Here is a 16,133-nt window from a genome sequence, read left to right as displayed (position 1 = left end):
GAGCTGATGGAAAATGTTGAAAATTGGTGGAGAATCAATATTTTCTTGGTCCCGTGCTTCATGTTTTGTCTGAAGGTGTTCATTTCTTCCATTTTCTCAGCCCATTCAAACCGAAAGGCTTTTGATTCATCTGACTCTGAGTGTGTTAAAATGCACTATCCCAAGAAGACACAAAAATATTTGAATGAAATATCGGACCATAAACAACATTCTTTTAGAGGGTGTAAATAAAACAAAGACTTGCCATTTGAAATATGAAATTTATTTCCCTTTATTTTAGAAGTTCCATTATTGTCTAAAAAACAGATTTGGAATGCTGATTTACAAAGTACTTCAACAAAGTAAAATGTTTGTCAAAGTAAACAAAGATGTGTTGGTCTTATAAAACTCCTCTACGTACAGTAGGCACTGGACTGATGGTGTAGAAATGAATAAAGCTTTTGCAACAGCATTATTTGAATATGTCACACATATCAACTTATTTTGAATACAGTATGGGATTTTATTATCTGTGTGCATGTATTAGAAGTATTCAATAAGATCCTGTTGGGTTTTCATCGTCTGGATGCTGTGCAGCTGGAGTTTTTCTCCACTGTGAGGAAGAGACTTGTGAACCCTCAGATGAACGAATTCATTGCCTCCTACATCTACCTGAAGAGGGAGATATGGAGCATGAGAATACTCAGTTTACACATGCTTTGAACTGTCAGAAGGTAGATATTGATGGCAATATGCAAGTTGTAACATGACAGTCCAAACAGCTGATAAAAACATCACAATAATCCACACCACTCCAGTCCATCAGCTAACATCTTGTGAAGACAAAAGCTGCATAATGATGGATTTGTTTCCTACAAACAGGCAGCTTTTGGCTTCATAAGATGTTAACTGATGGACTGGAGTGGTGTGGATTATTGTGATGTTTTTATCAGCTGTTTGGACTCTCATTCTGACGGCACCCATTCACTGCAGAGGATTCATTGCTGAGACACTGATGCAATGCTACATTTCTACAAATCTGATGAAGAAACAAACTCATGAGGGTGAGCACATTTTTAGCAAATTTTAATTTTTGAGTGATCTGTTGCCTCACATCCTGGTCTTCAAAGTTTACCTTGATAAAGAAGTTGGTTCCGGCCACGACCTGAGTGGTGAAAGATTTGGCAATGAAAGCGGCAAACTTCTTCCCTGCCTTCTCTTCGGCATAATGTTTGACCTGAATCAAAAGACACAGATTTCATATTTAATGCAAACGTGTTTAATTGTCATTAAAATAACATCACAATGAAATCTTAACTTGGTCCTAAAAATGCTTGTTTTTCATGAAACACAATTTCTTGTTTTTTCCTCCTTTGACCCAGACTGAAAAAGCCTGTTTTGCAAAAAGTATGTGATTTGTCAAGTTAGACGAATTACTCTGACACACCCGAAGACTTCCTGAACATCATGTGAAGATTACCAGTTCATTCAAGTTATGTATAAGCATTTGTGCATTTTTTTTTTTTTTTTGTTTACTTTATGACCTTGCATAAATACCATTTATTGCATGCAATCGCTGTTGTACTTTTGACATAAATTATGACTTTAAATCATTTAGGAAGCTGAACGTAGTTTTCCTGCATTAATTAATTTTTATTTATCATTTCATTATTTTATTGACACATAGCATAGTAAATTATAAATACTAATAAATACACATCACGTGCATTCCCGTATCAGCTGACTCACACCATCAAAACAAGAGCAGAAGCTCAGTCTCACCTCATCGCAGATCTTCTGCACCTCGGCCGTGGCTTGCTTCACCGCGGATGGACCTCCAACCAATGCCGCCATTGCTGTAATGTGCCGTTGATCGGTGTCGAAAGATGTAGAAAAATGTGTTTTATAGAGTCAAATTCACAGAAATGTCACTGCTACAGACTCGTATTTATGTTGTCTAGATCATATGACTATGAGACATCACTGGAATGTACCATGTGTTCGGAAGAGGCGGGGGTTGATTAAAAAAAACAACTTTACAAAAAAAAAAAAAAAAATGTAGAGTTAGGCTATAACAGTAATGATGTATAATTAAATAAAGCAAATAATTATTAAGGTTGGTGTTTAAAGCTGAACACATTTGTGTATTGATGTATCATGGATACTTTCTCTTATATTTTGGTTTAGTCTGAGGCGGGACCAACACAAAAGTGAGTAGATAGACAATTGTGGGCGTGGCTTAATAGACCGGGCGTTCTCTCTGATTGGTGAACTCCGATGGTATAAATAAAAAACTTTTCCTATTTTAATGAAACACGGTATATTTTCGGCTAAATGGCTTTAAAATTACTCCATGAAGTTATTAAAGAGTATACTATTGTCCAGACAGCTGCAGAAGCACAAACATAAACGACGCAGTCACGTGCTATATGTTACTTTTCTCAGCGCTGATCTGAACAAACCATTCACAATCGATTGTGATTACTAGATGAAAATTTGTTTTAATTACATTTAAAGGAATAATTGGAAACAAGTTGCATGTCTATATCAGACACTGCTCATTTAAATGAATAGATTTAAACGATTATAGTGAAACTTCTCAAATAAAACGCCTACATATATACAAGCGGGCGAATACAGTAATGGGCTTTTGAGCCTCTGAGCGCCGCCTGGAGGAAAATATGCTTCATGTCTCACGATAAACGCTATCAGCTACACTCCGTGTAACCGCCTCAATCATAGATACATAGTTAAACCAAATACGCTGCTTTAGATCAGTCGTAGCTGCACTTTTTAGACTTCATTCTATCAGTAGGCCTACTTAAAAGCGCACGTATCTTATCCTGAAATCGACAGAGATGAGCACGGTGCTGCACCTGAGGTCAGGTGTGTGCGCTCTGGTGGCGCTCCTGCTTCTGTCAGTGTCAGCACACAGTGCCGATCAATGTGACAATGGAGCTGACAACTGCAATAAATGGACTGAAACATCTCACAATCGACCTCTAAATACAGGTAAAGCATTTAGTTCTCACTGTCTCTGATTAAATGACAAAATAGTAATGGGCTAAATGATGAAAATGTCAGATAAAAGTTTTAAAAATCTAGTTTAAGATGTAATATATGTGTATTCCACTGGCTTATATGCGAAACAAAACAATTTTGTGCTTTTAACGAACGTGGGAGGAGGTCATCTGTCATAGTAAACATGGGAGTTTGCACGTATGGTCAGTGACTGGGTCAGAGAAAGCTTGAAGTTGCATCATCTGATGAACAGTTAGAGCTTCCTTTGCCAAAATCTGGCTGATGAAAGCCCTTTCCTCCCACAAAGAAAAAACTTGGTAAAGCGTAATTAGGAAATACAATGTTGTAACTATGACAGAAAAGTTGACATTATGAGATAAAAAAAATAGAAATTATAGATATATAGATAAAAAATGAAAATTAAGACGTGTAAAAACAAAAAGAGATATAAAAAGCCATAATTATGGCATGAAAAAAATCTAAATTATTACACATTGAGCCATAATGAGATAAAACGTAAAAACGTAAAAGTAAAACGAGATAAACAGTCATTATATACACTGTAAAAAAAAAAAAGTTGAGCCAACCAGCTTCAGCAGATTTTTGAGTTTTCTCAACTTGTCATTTTAAGTTTATAAAACAAAAATTTGAGAATCTCTCACAAAAATAAGTTGAGCAAACTCAAAAATCTGCTGAAGCTGGTTGCCTTAAAATTTTAAATTACAGTGTAATTTCATTACAGTCATTATAAACAGTCATTACATAATTATTACATAAAGTCAAAACTATGACAGTCATCATGAGATACAAATTAAAATTTTGAGATAAAACGTAGAAATTATGACATAAAAGTAAAAATTATGATATTAAGTCATGATGGGATAAAAAGTTTTTTTTTGAAAAAGTCAAAGCTGAAATTATGAGATACTGTCATAAAAAGTAGAAATTGATATAAATTATCAGATAAAAAGTCAATTATTACATAGAAAGTTCTGTGTCAAAATGAAGAAAAGAAAAGTCAAAATGATATGAGATAAAAGTTATTATGTATGAAGAATTTAACTATGAAATAATTATGAGATCGAAGTTGAAAATTGCAAAAAGTTGGAGATATGAGTAAAAGTAATAAAAGTCTTAATTATGAGATAAAAAGTCGTAATTATGATATGGAAAGTTGGAATTATGAGATACCATGTCATAATTATGAGATTAAAAAGTAGAAATTATGAGTCACAATGATAAGATAAAATGATGTGATAAAAAGTCTAAATATTGTGACAAAAAAAGTCACAATTATGAGATTAAAAAGTCATAATTATGATATTAAAAAGCCAAATATGACATTAAAAAATGTGACTTTCATAATTACTTTTTATCCCAGAATTTTGACTCGGTTTCATAATTATGATTTTCCAAAACATGATTTCCCCCCCTAGTGTGACTTCCATCATAGATATCTTTATAAGGTCAGTGATTATATAATTTTACAATAAATATTATCCAGATAGTTGCAGTACCAGATTTTGGTGTTTTGAAATTCATCAGTGTTTGTTTTGAAGTATTCAACAGGCTCCTGATGAGCTTTAGATGTTCAGTAGATGTAGCTGATGTAGCTTTTCTACAGAATTCATCCTCTTCTGTATGGACCTGAAGATGGGATGTAAAGAATGACTCTGCGCTTTATACACGTTCAGCAGGCAGATATTGATGGCAGACTGCAAGAAGCTTTCAGAATTTATCATGATATTGGTTGGCAGTGAAAACATCCAACTACTTCTCAGCCAATTAAAATATGCAAATTTCATATTTAATGCAAATCTGTTTCTCATGAAAATATTATCTTAATATGGTTTTAAATGTTTCTAATTTTCATAAAAATATAATTTCCTTTTAATTATTATTTTCATCCAGACATGTTCTTGTCTGGCTTGTGATATTTAGCATATATTACCATATCTTATTCTTATGTTGCATTTATTTTTTTTGTTAAAACAAATGAGTAAAACCAACTTTCACAAGAGCACATTTGTTTAGTTTGACACACCCATGTGAAGATTATTAATCCGTTCAGGATGCTGAATCAGCATTTGTGTTTGGGTGGGAGTCTAGATTCCCACAAGATTCTAGACTATGACACATTATGTAATTATGTTATTAAGTAATAGACACTTTTTTTTTTTTTTTTTTGTGACATTGCACTGTTTCCACTGTTAATCAAGTTTGGAGGGAAAAATAAAGAATCTTCTAACAAAATATATATTTAAATGTAACAAAATATATAAAAAGAAATACATAGTTTAAAGTAATATTTATATATACATATAATTTCATCTGTATGTAACTTTATTATGTAATAATACTTTACCATATGTTTTATGTAAATTTTCATTCTTTTCTGAAGGATCATGTGACACTGAAGACTGGAGTAATGATGCTGAAAATTCAGCTTTGCATCACAAGAATAAATTACAATTTGGAATATATTCACATAGCAAACAGCATTACAATTTTTACTGTATTTTTGATCAAATAAATGCGGGCATGGTGAGCAGAAGAGACTTCATAAACATTAAAAACTTACCAAACCTAAACCTTTGTTAGGTTTAAAATACTAAAACAATATTTTTATTTTTGCAGGCCCCCTGCAGTTCCATAGATCTATACTTATCCATAAACAAGATCACATAATAAATGATAAGTGTGACTTGTGTGTTTCAGATGATGTGACGTACGAGCAGCTGAAGGACATGATGTCCACCGGAAGTGTGCAGCTCTTCGATGTTCGTGAACCAGACGAGCTGGAAGCAGGATTTATTCCAGGAGCCACTAACATTCCCTGTAAGTCACCCGCACACAAAGATCTGCACAAACACACTCAGACATGATGAGTTACGGTGTTTTTGGTCATGCAGTGGGAGACGTGGAGCAGGCCCTCAGACTGAACCCAGATCAGTTTAGAGAGCTCTACGGCGTCCCAAAGCCTGGTTTACAGGACTCAGACTTTGTGCTGTACTGCCTGAGGGGCATCCGCAGCCTCACCGCGCTGGAGATCGCTAGAGATCTGGGATACAGCAGGTATATGAACACACACGCACACGCACACGCTCACGCACACGCACACGCACACGCACACGCACACACACACACACACACACTCACACACACACACACACTCACACACACACACACACACTCTCACGCTCATGCTCACGCACATGCACACGCACACACACACACACACACTCACACTCACAGATACTCCTATCATTATGGGGACTCTCCAGAGATGTAATGTTTTTTCTACTGTACAAACTGTACAAACCCTACACCTAAACTTACCCCTCACAGTAAATCTGCTATTATAGTTAAAAAAAAAACTTAATTCTGTATGATTCATAAGCTTGTTTCCTCATGGGGACAAAAAAATGTCTCCACAAATTCACTGGTATTTATGGAAGCCCGTTTCCGCCACTGAAAAAAATAAATAAAAAGGTAATTGCGAATTTTTATCTCACAATTCTGACTTTTTTTCTCATAATTGCGTGATATAAACTCGCAATTGCGAGTTAAAAAGTAATTACTGAGAAATAAAGTCAGAACTGTGAGATATAAACTCACAATTCTGACTTTTTTTCTCAGAATTGAAAAGTCAGAATTGCAAGTTTATATTAGGGCTGAACAATTTTGGAAAATAATCTAATTGCGATTTTTTTACCAATATTGCGATTGCGATTTAATATGCAATTCTTTTTTAAAGCTCTTTATGTTCTGTATTATTCAACAAAGACAAGCAATAAATCATTGTATAGTATGACCAACACAATATTAGATAGATTACACATGAATGTTCTTTTCTGTAGGCCAGGCCTGTATGTTACGATGAAATTAGGTGATGCATGAATTGATATGAATGACATTTTTATTTAACAACTACAATCACAGTAGTATATTGACTGATTTGTTAAACTTCCAGCCTTGTAAGCATGTAATAATTATGACAACATAAAGCACTGACAAATAAGCCTGGTGTAAACATTATTATGAAAGTCAGTAACAAATCACACAAACTAAAGTAGATTGAAGAAATATAAAAACAAATCTGTTGCTTTACCACACTCAGTATTTAGGTAATTAATTCAAGGTCACTGTAATAAACATATGTAAACATGTGGATTGCACTTTTTAAACACTGTCTGTTAACTTTGGACAGACTTTAAATAAATAAGAATATATATATATTACTCTATTATATATATATTATCTTCAGGTCGAAGTCTTCAGTAATGAAATGCACCGTAACACTGTTACTCTACGTGTAGCGTGTCAGGGTTGTCAGATTTTCACAACAAAACCCACCCAATTGCTACTCAAAACCAATCACGTTTCGAGGGGGGTCCACCGCTAAAAATCGCATTCCGGGGGGTAAAATATACGTTTTTTGGAGGGTTTCTCCTGGTAAGAGTCGCACTCCAGGGGCTAAAAATCATGTTTTTGGAGGCAAACCGCGGACCTGGCAACACTGTAGCGTGCCAACTTGATGCTTCCTCTGAAGACTGCTTAGATGTGTTCGACTTGAAGCAGTGCTGCTGGACCGATCGGTGTTTGTCATCAAAGTACTGCGAGTGCTTTCTCTCGCCATACTTTTTATGTCATACACCGATCGATCTTTAAGTCAAACACACCTTTTACTCTCGCGTGTCATGTGACAGAGTGTAATCGCAGCCTCTGCGGTTGAAAAATGTAGTTTTTTCATATCGTGATATTATCGCAAATGCAATTAATCGTTCAGCCCTAGTTTATATCATGCAATTCTGTGAAAAAAAGTAAATTGCACATTTTAGAGTGGCCTTTTATTGTGGCCAGACTAAGGCACACCTGTGCAATAATCATGCTGCTTGGTCATGTTCCTGTCCTTGTTAAGTGTGATTATTTAAGTCTTGTCCAGCTGTGTTTTAGTCATTATCTAATTGTCATGTGTATTTAGTTCCTGCCTGTTGAGTTAGTTTTCGTCTGGTCTACTCGTTATTCCCCGGTGTTCCTGTCTGTCTCAGCTTTGTCTTGCCCTGCCTTGTTTGGATTAATTAAAGACTATTATTTTGAGTTATCTCCTCGTCTGCGTGTTCCTCGTTCCTCGTTCCTCCCTGCTGTGTGCACCGTGACACGAACACAGATTTAGACATTTGTGAACAATATTTGAGAGAAATAGCCCTTTTGTGTACAAAGAAATAGTCTTAGATCTTTGAGTTCAGCTCATGAAAAATGGGGGCAAAAACAAAAGTGTTGCTTTATAATTTTGTTCAGTGTAAGTATATCTATATAGTTTTATTGACTTTTATTTTAGTTTTAATTATTTTAGCACATCAAGTTGAACTAAATGAAAATGAGAAATGTTGCCTTTGTAACTAGCTGAAATAAAATAAGTTTAAGTATAATAAGGTTATTTATATAATATCTATATAAAGTTTAAGTTTATATATATATATATATATATATATATATTTTAATGGTTTTAGTTTTTTTTATCTTTTGCTAGAAAAGTCTTTTATAGCTTTTAAAAAAAACTTTTTTAAAACAATTTTAAAAGTGTTTTATATATATATATATATATATTTATATATATATATATATATATATTTTTTTTTTTTTTTTTTTTTTTTTTTTTTTTATTTACTTATTTAGTTTTTAAATAGGTAGTGGCATCAGTTATATCACTGCTTTTTCCCCCAGTGGTTGTAGGAAGCATTGTGTCATAAGCAGAAAAATTATGATTTATGTTTTCTTTTCTTCTGGGGACATTTACATACATTGCATCTCTACACAGTTGGCAAAACCTCATGGTTTACACAAGCTATATAAGGGAGGGAAAGAAAGAAAGAAAGAAAATGAATAAAATCACAAATCACTGTAATGGTTATAGTCATTTGCTCTAAATTATTATATTGGCTAGAAAAAGCTCTAGCAAAATATTGCAATTAAATATGTGTGTGTGTGTTTTTAAAAAAAAATTAATCCTCATCTGTAAATCACAAAAACCTCATGATAATTTATTTTTATTTATGCTCACAAACAACAAAATCAGAGGTTTAAAGTATTGGAGTAAATGTAACTAATTACTGTACTTGAGTATCTTTTGGGATACTTTGTAGTTGTACTGAATATCACAGATATTAGCAACTTTTACTCTCTACTTTGTAACGATCGGCCTTATCGGCCGAATTACATAGATTTAAAATGGGGTCAGATTAAACTGTGTGAGGTAAAATAAGTGTTTTAAAAGATGAGACAACAAAAGTAGAAGGAATAAACAGTGTATTTACAAACTTCACAAAGAACAATTCCTCAATCCAGCTGGTGCAGTCCTTTGGTCACTGACCCCGATTATTTTCCATGCTGCCTCCTTTATGCTGTCCCACTTCCTATTTCCTGTCATGTGATCAGTCACATGACAGGCAGACCCAGACTCATTTAAAAGACATACACACATTAAAATAGTTTAGAGGAATAAAAACATGTGTCCTGTGTGACAGTGTCACAACTTCACTGCATTTTTGAACGAGTATCTGTATCTTGTCCTTACTCACCCAAACTGGTCAACAAGGCTACTTTACATGCGTCTTAGCAAGTAGTTGTGAATCACAGGTGTTTTATATATAATAAATATAAAACACCTGCAGCTGGCAATGAGGCCAAAACTAGCACATCCAGTGCAAGAAGACTTTGATTTGATTAATTTGATTTAATTTATTATTATTATTATTATTTATTATATTTTGAAATTTTGAGGCGTTCAGTTTTATTTTGGTTTTAGAAAATAAACGTGATTGTTGTCCTCACAAATCAGCTCTTTCTTGTTTGTGTTGCATGTTCTCTGTGCCTTGTCTTAGACTTTTATATCACTTTCTGTCTCCAGTTTGAATCTTATCTTGTTCAGCTTGTTATCCTCCTGTATATATATATCGCTAGTGTTTCTTTAGTTCTTTGTGAGTTGTTGAATGTAATGGTTGTCTGTTTGCATGTCATTCTGTTCTTTGTTCCCTTTGGTTTTTGGTTTATTGTTTGTTGTAGTTTTTCCATGAAATGCCTGCACATAGATCCTTGCCTCTGCCTGTTTTCTCCAGCTTCTCCACAACGTTACAGTTTTTGACCGGCATGTCTCTTTGACGAGTGCATCTTTGAGCCTATATTTAGTATAAGTAAAATACTTAAGTACTGTTAAAATCAGACTTTTACTCAAGTTGTTTTGGAATTGGTGACTTGTAACTTGTAGTGGAGTAATTTTCACTGTAAGGTATCTGTACTTTTACTCAAGTATAGTTTTCAGGTACTCTTTACACCTCTGAACAAAACTCATCATCAGTGTGTGTTTGTCTCTCAGGGCCCGTCATTATGCTGGAGGATACAATGAATGGATTCAGCTGGAACCACAGTAAACGAAGCTTATTTCCGCTCTGTGAAGGACTGTGAAGATGATGACTGAAATGTATACAGCACTTGACTTTTAAAATGACAACACAGACCAAAAATGTATTATTCATAATATCTCAGATGTGTCTATATATTTTTGGTAAAAAAATTAAATAAAAATAAATAAATAAATAAATAATAAATATTGCATTGCAAATATTTATGATAGTTTGGTTGTTTTTATGCCATAATATGATTTTGAAATGATTTTGTCAGCACAAGCTTCTCAGCAATAGACCCAGCTAAAAAATATGTAAAGCTATTTGCGGTACATTTATGTTTTTCCAAGTAGCTCAAACAAACACTATTAAAAAAGTTATTATATGTTTATATGTTGCTCAAACAACGTTAAAACAGTAAAACAACATTTCTCACTTTCATTTAGTTGATGTATATTAACACAAAGCACACAACATATTTGCTAAACCCTAAAATAAAAATGTAAAATACAAAAATAAAAACTAATTCAAAATATTAAAACTTTGAAGTCATAATCAAGTACTGACCAAACTGACGATGGAAGAATAAGTATAAGTAAATAAGTAAAAAGTATAATAACAGGGATTTCTAAAATGAAATTCACACAATTCCTTTGCAACAACAACTTGCATGCACATCATGAACAAATTTGGTTTCCTACAACCAATTAAAAATCACCAGCCTGTAACTTCAATAAATTGGGATAAATGCGCAAAATTATATGTATGGAATTTTATGAGAATTGAGCCACAAGATGGTGCTATATTAAAGGAGTTTTTATATTGACTACTTACAGCACATTCTCTGTTGACAACACACCTCACTTATTTTAATTTATGAAAACAAAAGCCTGTGGTTTCAGACTTTCAAAAAATAGATAAATAAATACATTTTTTTTTAAAAATCACAAAAAGTCAAAATCATGCAGAGCAAATTCAAGGAAACTTAACCATGTAAATATTTCATGACTACATTGCATATTTCACACTAAACAATAAATATTAATTTAAAAAATATTAATTTTAACCACCAAACCACATGCACATGATTCTGGCATATCAATAGCAATGAAAAATACCACTATGAGTATGCCTTCAAAAACAGTTGTTGCTGTTGCGTTATGGGTGTCCCGAGTTCGAATCCCGGCTCAAGCACCTTTCCAGATCCCCCTCCTCTCACACTTTGCTTCCTGTCTGCTCTCCACTGTCATATCATAATAAAGGTGAAACATCAAAAATAAATCTGAAAAAAAAGCCTTCAGAAACTGACCAGATAATGATTTTTAAAAAAATACTTTTCCCCCTAATGTTTGTCTCGAAAGACTAAAATTGCTAAAATATGTCTAATTATTATTATTTTCATTGTCCCCTATACACTTTTAAATTCCTCTTTATAGTAAATGTATAGAAAGCGATCAAATCATACACATTTTACTTTGCAATTTTTCCAAAAAATATAAGTATTAAAAATATGATTCATTTGGAATTTATATATGCAATTTGTCATTTTTTCTTCAAAGATTTTAAGACTTTACTGGGACAGTCATTGTTTTTATGCAAGAACAATTTTCAAGTCAGTTTTTTTTTTTCATTTTGAAAATAAAAATGTTAGTAATGTTAAGATAAATCATATATATATATTCACTGGGCTCCAGTCCTTAGATTTTGACACCACTGCAGCATGCTAATGATTAAAGTCTGGACGGAATATAAATGTTATCTGACTCTCTGACTGATTCTGATCCACTACTAATGTAGCCAAGATCACATGACACGTAATCACACCAAAGGTGCCAAAATAAGTTATACATTACAGTTAGAGAATTCCACGGAACTATTACACTAAACCACAAGAATGATTATTTCACAAATCATTTCCCATTGAGCTTTTATTTAACTTGAGGAACATCCAACATACTCTGCTTCTTACTGGAATTGTATCATCACAAATAAATGATAAGAAGTGATTGACCCATGCAACTAAAAGAAAGTTATTTGTCACATCTGTAAATATATACGTTTTCATGCACTCCATGTGTAAAATGTGAAATGAAATGATCATTCTTTAACACTTTAGAGGTAGAGGCAGTAGATTTTCAGATTAGCTGTGACGTCTTCATGACTTCATCAACATAGATTACATGTGGTCCTGTAATAACTGAACTCCCCTGTAAGTCTACAGTAAAGATGCATACAATAACGTGCATGATAGACAGTACATTTACTATCATAAGATATGTGCTGTATGCAGTGTCCATTTAAACAAGTAAAATTAGATGTAGGTTAATTTCAGTTGGGTGTTTTCATCTTAAAGTCCTGCATTTTGGTTACTTATTAAAGACTTTGAATTAGTACTTCCTCGTGCGTTTCACTAGAACATACGTGCCCTGACACATTACGGTTATGACACATGGTCATTTCATAGTTAATTTCTTATCAGACTTTTTAATATGAGGTCAGCCCATATGCCAAAAATATATTTTAGATATATGCCAAATATATGTTGTAAACAATATTTTTGAAATAGAAAATTTAGTTTCAACCCTTATAAACCAAAATATGTTTCAAAATGTATTTGAGGGCCAAGAAATCACATTTCCAATCTAACAGTAGCCTACACTTAGGGTAAATGCAAATGTGGATGGAATAGCCAAGAGATCAAAACTACATTAATAATGATTTCATAATGCTAATTTTTATATATACCTACAGTGGGGCAAATAAGTATTTGATACACTGCCGATTTTTCAAGTTTTCCCACTTACAAAGAATGGAGAGATCTGTAATTTTCATCGTAGGTACACCTCAACTGTGAGAGACAGAATCTAAAAAAAAAAAAAAAAATACAGAAAAATCACATTATATGATTTTTAAATAATTCATTTCCATTTTATTGCATGAAATAAGTATTTGATACAATAGAAAAATAGAACTTAATATCTGGTACAGAAACCTTTGTTTACAATTACAGAGGTCAGACATTTCCTGTAGTTCTTGACCAGGGGCCTGTACCATGAAGCCGGTTTAGCTGTCTAGCCAGGTAAGTTTCAGTTTAGTTTGCACCGATCCTGGGTTTTAGGTACCATGAAAGTGGCTTGGCTTTTAGCGGCGTTCATTGCCATAGTAACTTACACTGCACAGCTAACCTGCTCCGGGGCAGGTTATGTTCGGAGTTAGAGATCTCAAACTGAAATTGGATCAGATGTGAGCAAAGTTACACATGTCTGACACAAAAAAGTCACTCCCCCAGTTTCTCTTTCTCCAAATTAAATGTCACTAGTACTAAAAAAAAAAAATTGTCTGGCTTTAATGATAATTAGTTATTTTATATGATTTATATAATTTATATTATTATTAATCCATTACACACAAGCAATTTTAGTTTAACAGTTATCATAAATCATTTCTTTTAAATGAATGTTAATATATACAGATTGTATGTAATAACTATCTATTGATTCTACAGCTTAATGCTTTAAAAATGACGTGACCTTACATGTTTGAGTCTCTATCGCTGAATGTTTCCAACTATATAAACTAATTCAACAAGTTTCACTTGTGACTGCACTGATAAAGCAAGAGCATTTCTTTTATTTGTCCTCTTTCATGAACAAGTACTTTTTTCATTGTAAATGCATTTAAATTCATCATATTCTTCAATCTCTTAACCTTTAGCAAAACCTTTAACCAAGGCTCGTGATTGGCTGTTCGCTGCTGATGTCACACATTCACGTGCATGCGCTCCACAAACTCAGGATCAAAGCCTGAGTTGACAAAGTTGATGATCAGCATCATGGTACCAACAAAGCCGTATTGGAGTGGTTTGGTTTTGTCAACTTGAAACTAATCCTGTAACTCTGAATTTGGTCATCTACCATCATGGTACAGGCCCCAGGTTTGCACACACTGCAGCAGGGATTTTGGCCCACGCCTCCATACAGGTCTTCTCCAGATCTTTCAGGTTTTGGGGCTGTCGCTGGGCAACATGGAGTTTCAGCTCCCTCCATAGATTTTCTATTGGGTTCAGGTCTGGAGACTGGCTAGGCCACTCCAGGACCTTGAAATGCTTCTTACGGAGCCACCCCTTAGTTGCCCATGCTGTGTGTTTGGGGTCATTGTCATGCTGGAAGACCCAGCCACGACCCATCTTCAACGCTCTTACTGAGGGAAGGAGGTTGCTGCCCAAAATCTCACGATACATGGCCCCATCCATCCTCCCCTCAATACGGAGCAGTCGTCCTGTCCCCTTTGCAGAAAAGCACCCCCATGCTTCATGGTTGAGATGGTGTTCTTGGGATTGTACTCATCCTCCTTCTTCCTCCAAACTTGGCGAGTGGAGTTTATACCAAAAAGTTATATTTTGGTCTCATCTGACCACATGACCTTCTCCCATGCCTCCTCTGGATCATCCAGACGGTCTTTGGCAAACTTCAGACGGGCCTGGACATGTGCTGGCTTGAGCAGGGGGACCTTGCGCGCGCTGCTGCAGGATTTTAATCCATGACGGTGTAGTGTGTTACTAATGGTAACCGTTGAGACTGTGGTCCCAGCTCTCTTCAGGTCATTGATCAGCTCCTCCCGTGTAGTTCTAGGCTGATCCCTCACCTTTCTCAGGATCATTGATACTCCACGAGGCGAGATCTTGCATGGAGCCCCAGTCCGAGGGAGATTGACAGTCATCTTGAATTTCTTCCATTTTCTAATAATTGTGCCAACAGTAGGGATGGCTGACGCGAAGCTGATGTTTCGACACCGTGTCGAGATCCCGAAGCGCAGATGTTTCGAAACACTGCTCCGAAGCGTGATTCGAAACACCCATGTCACGTGACTAAGGCGATTCGAAGCATCGGGGCGTGTCACAAGTGTTTCGAGACGTGGCATACCTACCGAATCTGCGTTTGATTGACAGGGTCAGGAACAAATCACACAATCGCACATCTTTCTCAACCTAACTCCCACAAAGTATAAAAGTGTAGTTAACGCATCTTCACTTCGTGGGTTTTTGAGAGAGGAGAAAGATTTTGCGATATAGTGATATTTATAGTGTAATCTTGTTAATTATATTTAGGCTAGATGAAAAGTTATTATTAAGATATTGATAGATATAGGCTATAGACATTGACAGGTAATTAGGATAAATATACTGATACATTCATATAGGCATACATTAATATAAGTTAGATAGTGACAAGCACAGCAAGTTAGAGATAGGATATCATAGGCTAATTGATACATAGATTATTTCATACTAATAGATTACATAATAATGGAAGCTCCATGCAAGAGATGCCATGCATCTGTGGTGTGGGAGCATTTCCATTTGGAAACACAAAATAAAGTGAGATGTATGTATTGTGATCAGCTAGCCTACTGTAATAATACAACATCCACGATGGGCCATTTGAGGAGCACTCATCCTGGCCTTTTGGGGGTGCAGAGGATGGTAACATTGTCCCTGTACCTAGGCCTGCTATCAGTGGCGGTTCTACATTGAATTACTCCCCGGGCGAGATATGCATATTTGACTATCCCAATCATACATTTGTGGGTGGAGTTAATGTAAATAGCCTCTGCCAGCAACATAGCTATTTGCACTTAAATAGACACTCCGATTTTTTTTTAAATTTTTTTTTTATTCCGAACAATTAAACAGTTGCCCACATAAAAAAAACAGGGGGTGCTACAGCACCC

At 34.7% G+C, this 16,133-nt stretch overlaps 2 protein-coding genes across 2 annotated transcripts; one reads left to right on the top strand and one right to left on the bottom strand.

Moving 5' to 3' along the window:
• Nucleotides 1–240: 240 nt before the first annotated feature.
• cst14b.1 (cystatin 14b, tandem duplicate 1) lies at nucleotides 241–1,966 on the bottom strand. Its single transcript, XM_058777253.1, has 3 exons — nucleotides 1,762–1,966; nucleotides 1,115–1,216; nucleotides 241–651 (listed from the first exon to the last, which is right to left on the bottom strand). Exons 1-3 carry the CDS (start codon nucleotides 1,831–1,833, stop codon nucleotides 523–525), a joined length of 303 nt encoding a protein of 100 aa, XP_058633236.1. The 5' UTR covers nucleotides 1,834–1,966; the 3' UTR covers nucleotides 241–522.
• A 680-nt stretch (nucleotides 1,967–2,646) lies between these two features.
• Nucleotides 2,647–10,625, top strand: LOC131541487 (thiosulfate:glutathione sulfurtransferase). The gene is made up of 4 exons (XM_058777252.1): nucleotides 2,647–2,991; nucleotides 5,719–5,838; nucleotides 5,913–6,075; nucleotides 10,376–10,625. The coding sequence occupies exons 1-4, from the start codon at nucleotides 2,838–2,840 to the stop codon at nucleotides 10,428–10,430; spliced, it is 492 nt and encodes a 163-aa protein (XP_058633235.1). The 5' UTR covers nucleotides 2,647–2,837; the 3' UTR covers nucleotides 10,431–10,625.
• The last annotated feature ends 5,508 nt before the right edge of the window (nucleotides 10,626–16,133 follow it).

This window comes from Onychostoma macrolepis, chromosome 05, assembly GCF_012432095.1.
Source record: "Onychostoma macrolepis isolate SWU-2019 chromosome 05, ASM1243209v1, whole genome shotgun sequence".
Taxonomy (NCBI): Eukaryota; Metazoa; Chordata; class Actinopteri; order Cypriniformes; family Cyprinidae; genus Onychostoma; species Onychostoma macrolepis.
The sequence above is the reverse complement of the archived record's forward strand: the minus strand, read 5'-3'. Positions and strand labels throughout refer to the sequence as shown.

What these genes read in the sequence shown, in the direction of transcription:
- cst14b.1 (XM_058777253.1), bottom strand. Translation starts at nt 1,833, where the DNA reads ATGGCGGCATTGGTTGGAGGTCCATCCGCGGTGAAGCAAGCCACGGCC. An exon ending in TGCAGAAGATCTGCGATGAG is followed by an intron (nt 1,217 to 1,761) that starts GTGAGACTGAGC and finishes CTTTTGATTCAG; the next exon opens with GTCAAACATTATGCCGAAGA. An exon ending in GAACCAACTTCTTTATCAAG is followed by an intron (nt 652 to 1,114) that starts GTAAACTTTGAA and finishes CTCCCTCTTCAG; the next exon opens with GTAGATGTAGGAGGCAATGA.
- LOC131541487 (XM_058777252.1), top strand. Translation starts at nt 2,838, where the DNA reads ATGAGCACGGTGCTGCACCTGAGGTCAGGTGTGTGCGCTCTGGTGGCG. An exon ending in AGGAGCCACTAACATTCCCT is followed by an intron (nt 5,839 to 5,912) that starts GTAAGTCACCCG and finishes TTGGTCATGCAG; the next exon opens with TGGGAGACGTGGAGCAGGCC. An exon ending in AGAGATCTGGGATACAGCAG is followed by an intron (nt 6,076 to 10,375) that starts GTATATGAACAC and finishes TTTGTCTCTCAG; the next exon opens with GGCCCGTCATTATGCTGGAG.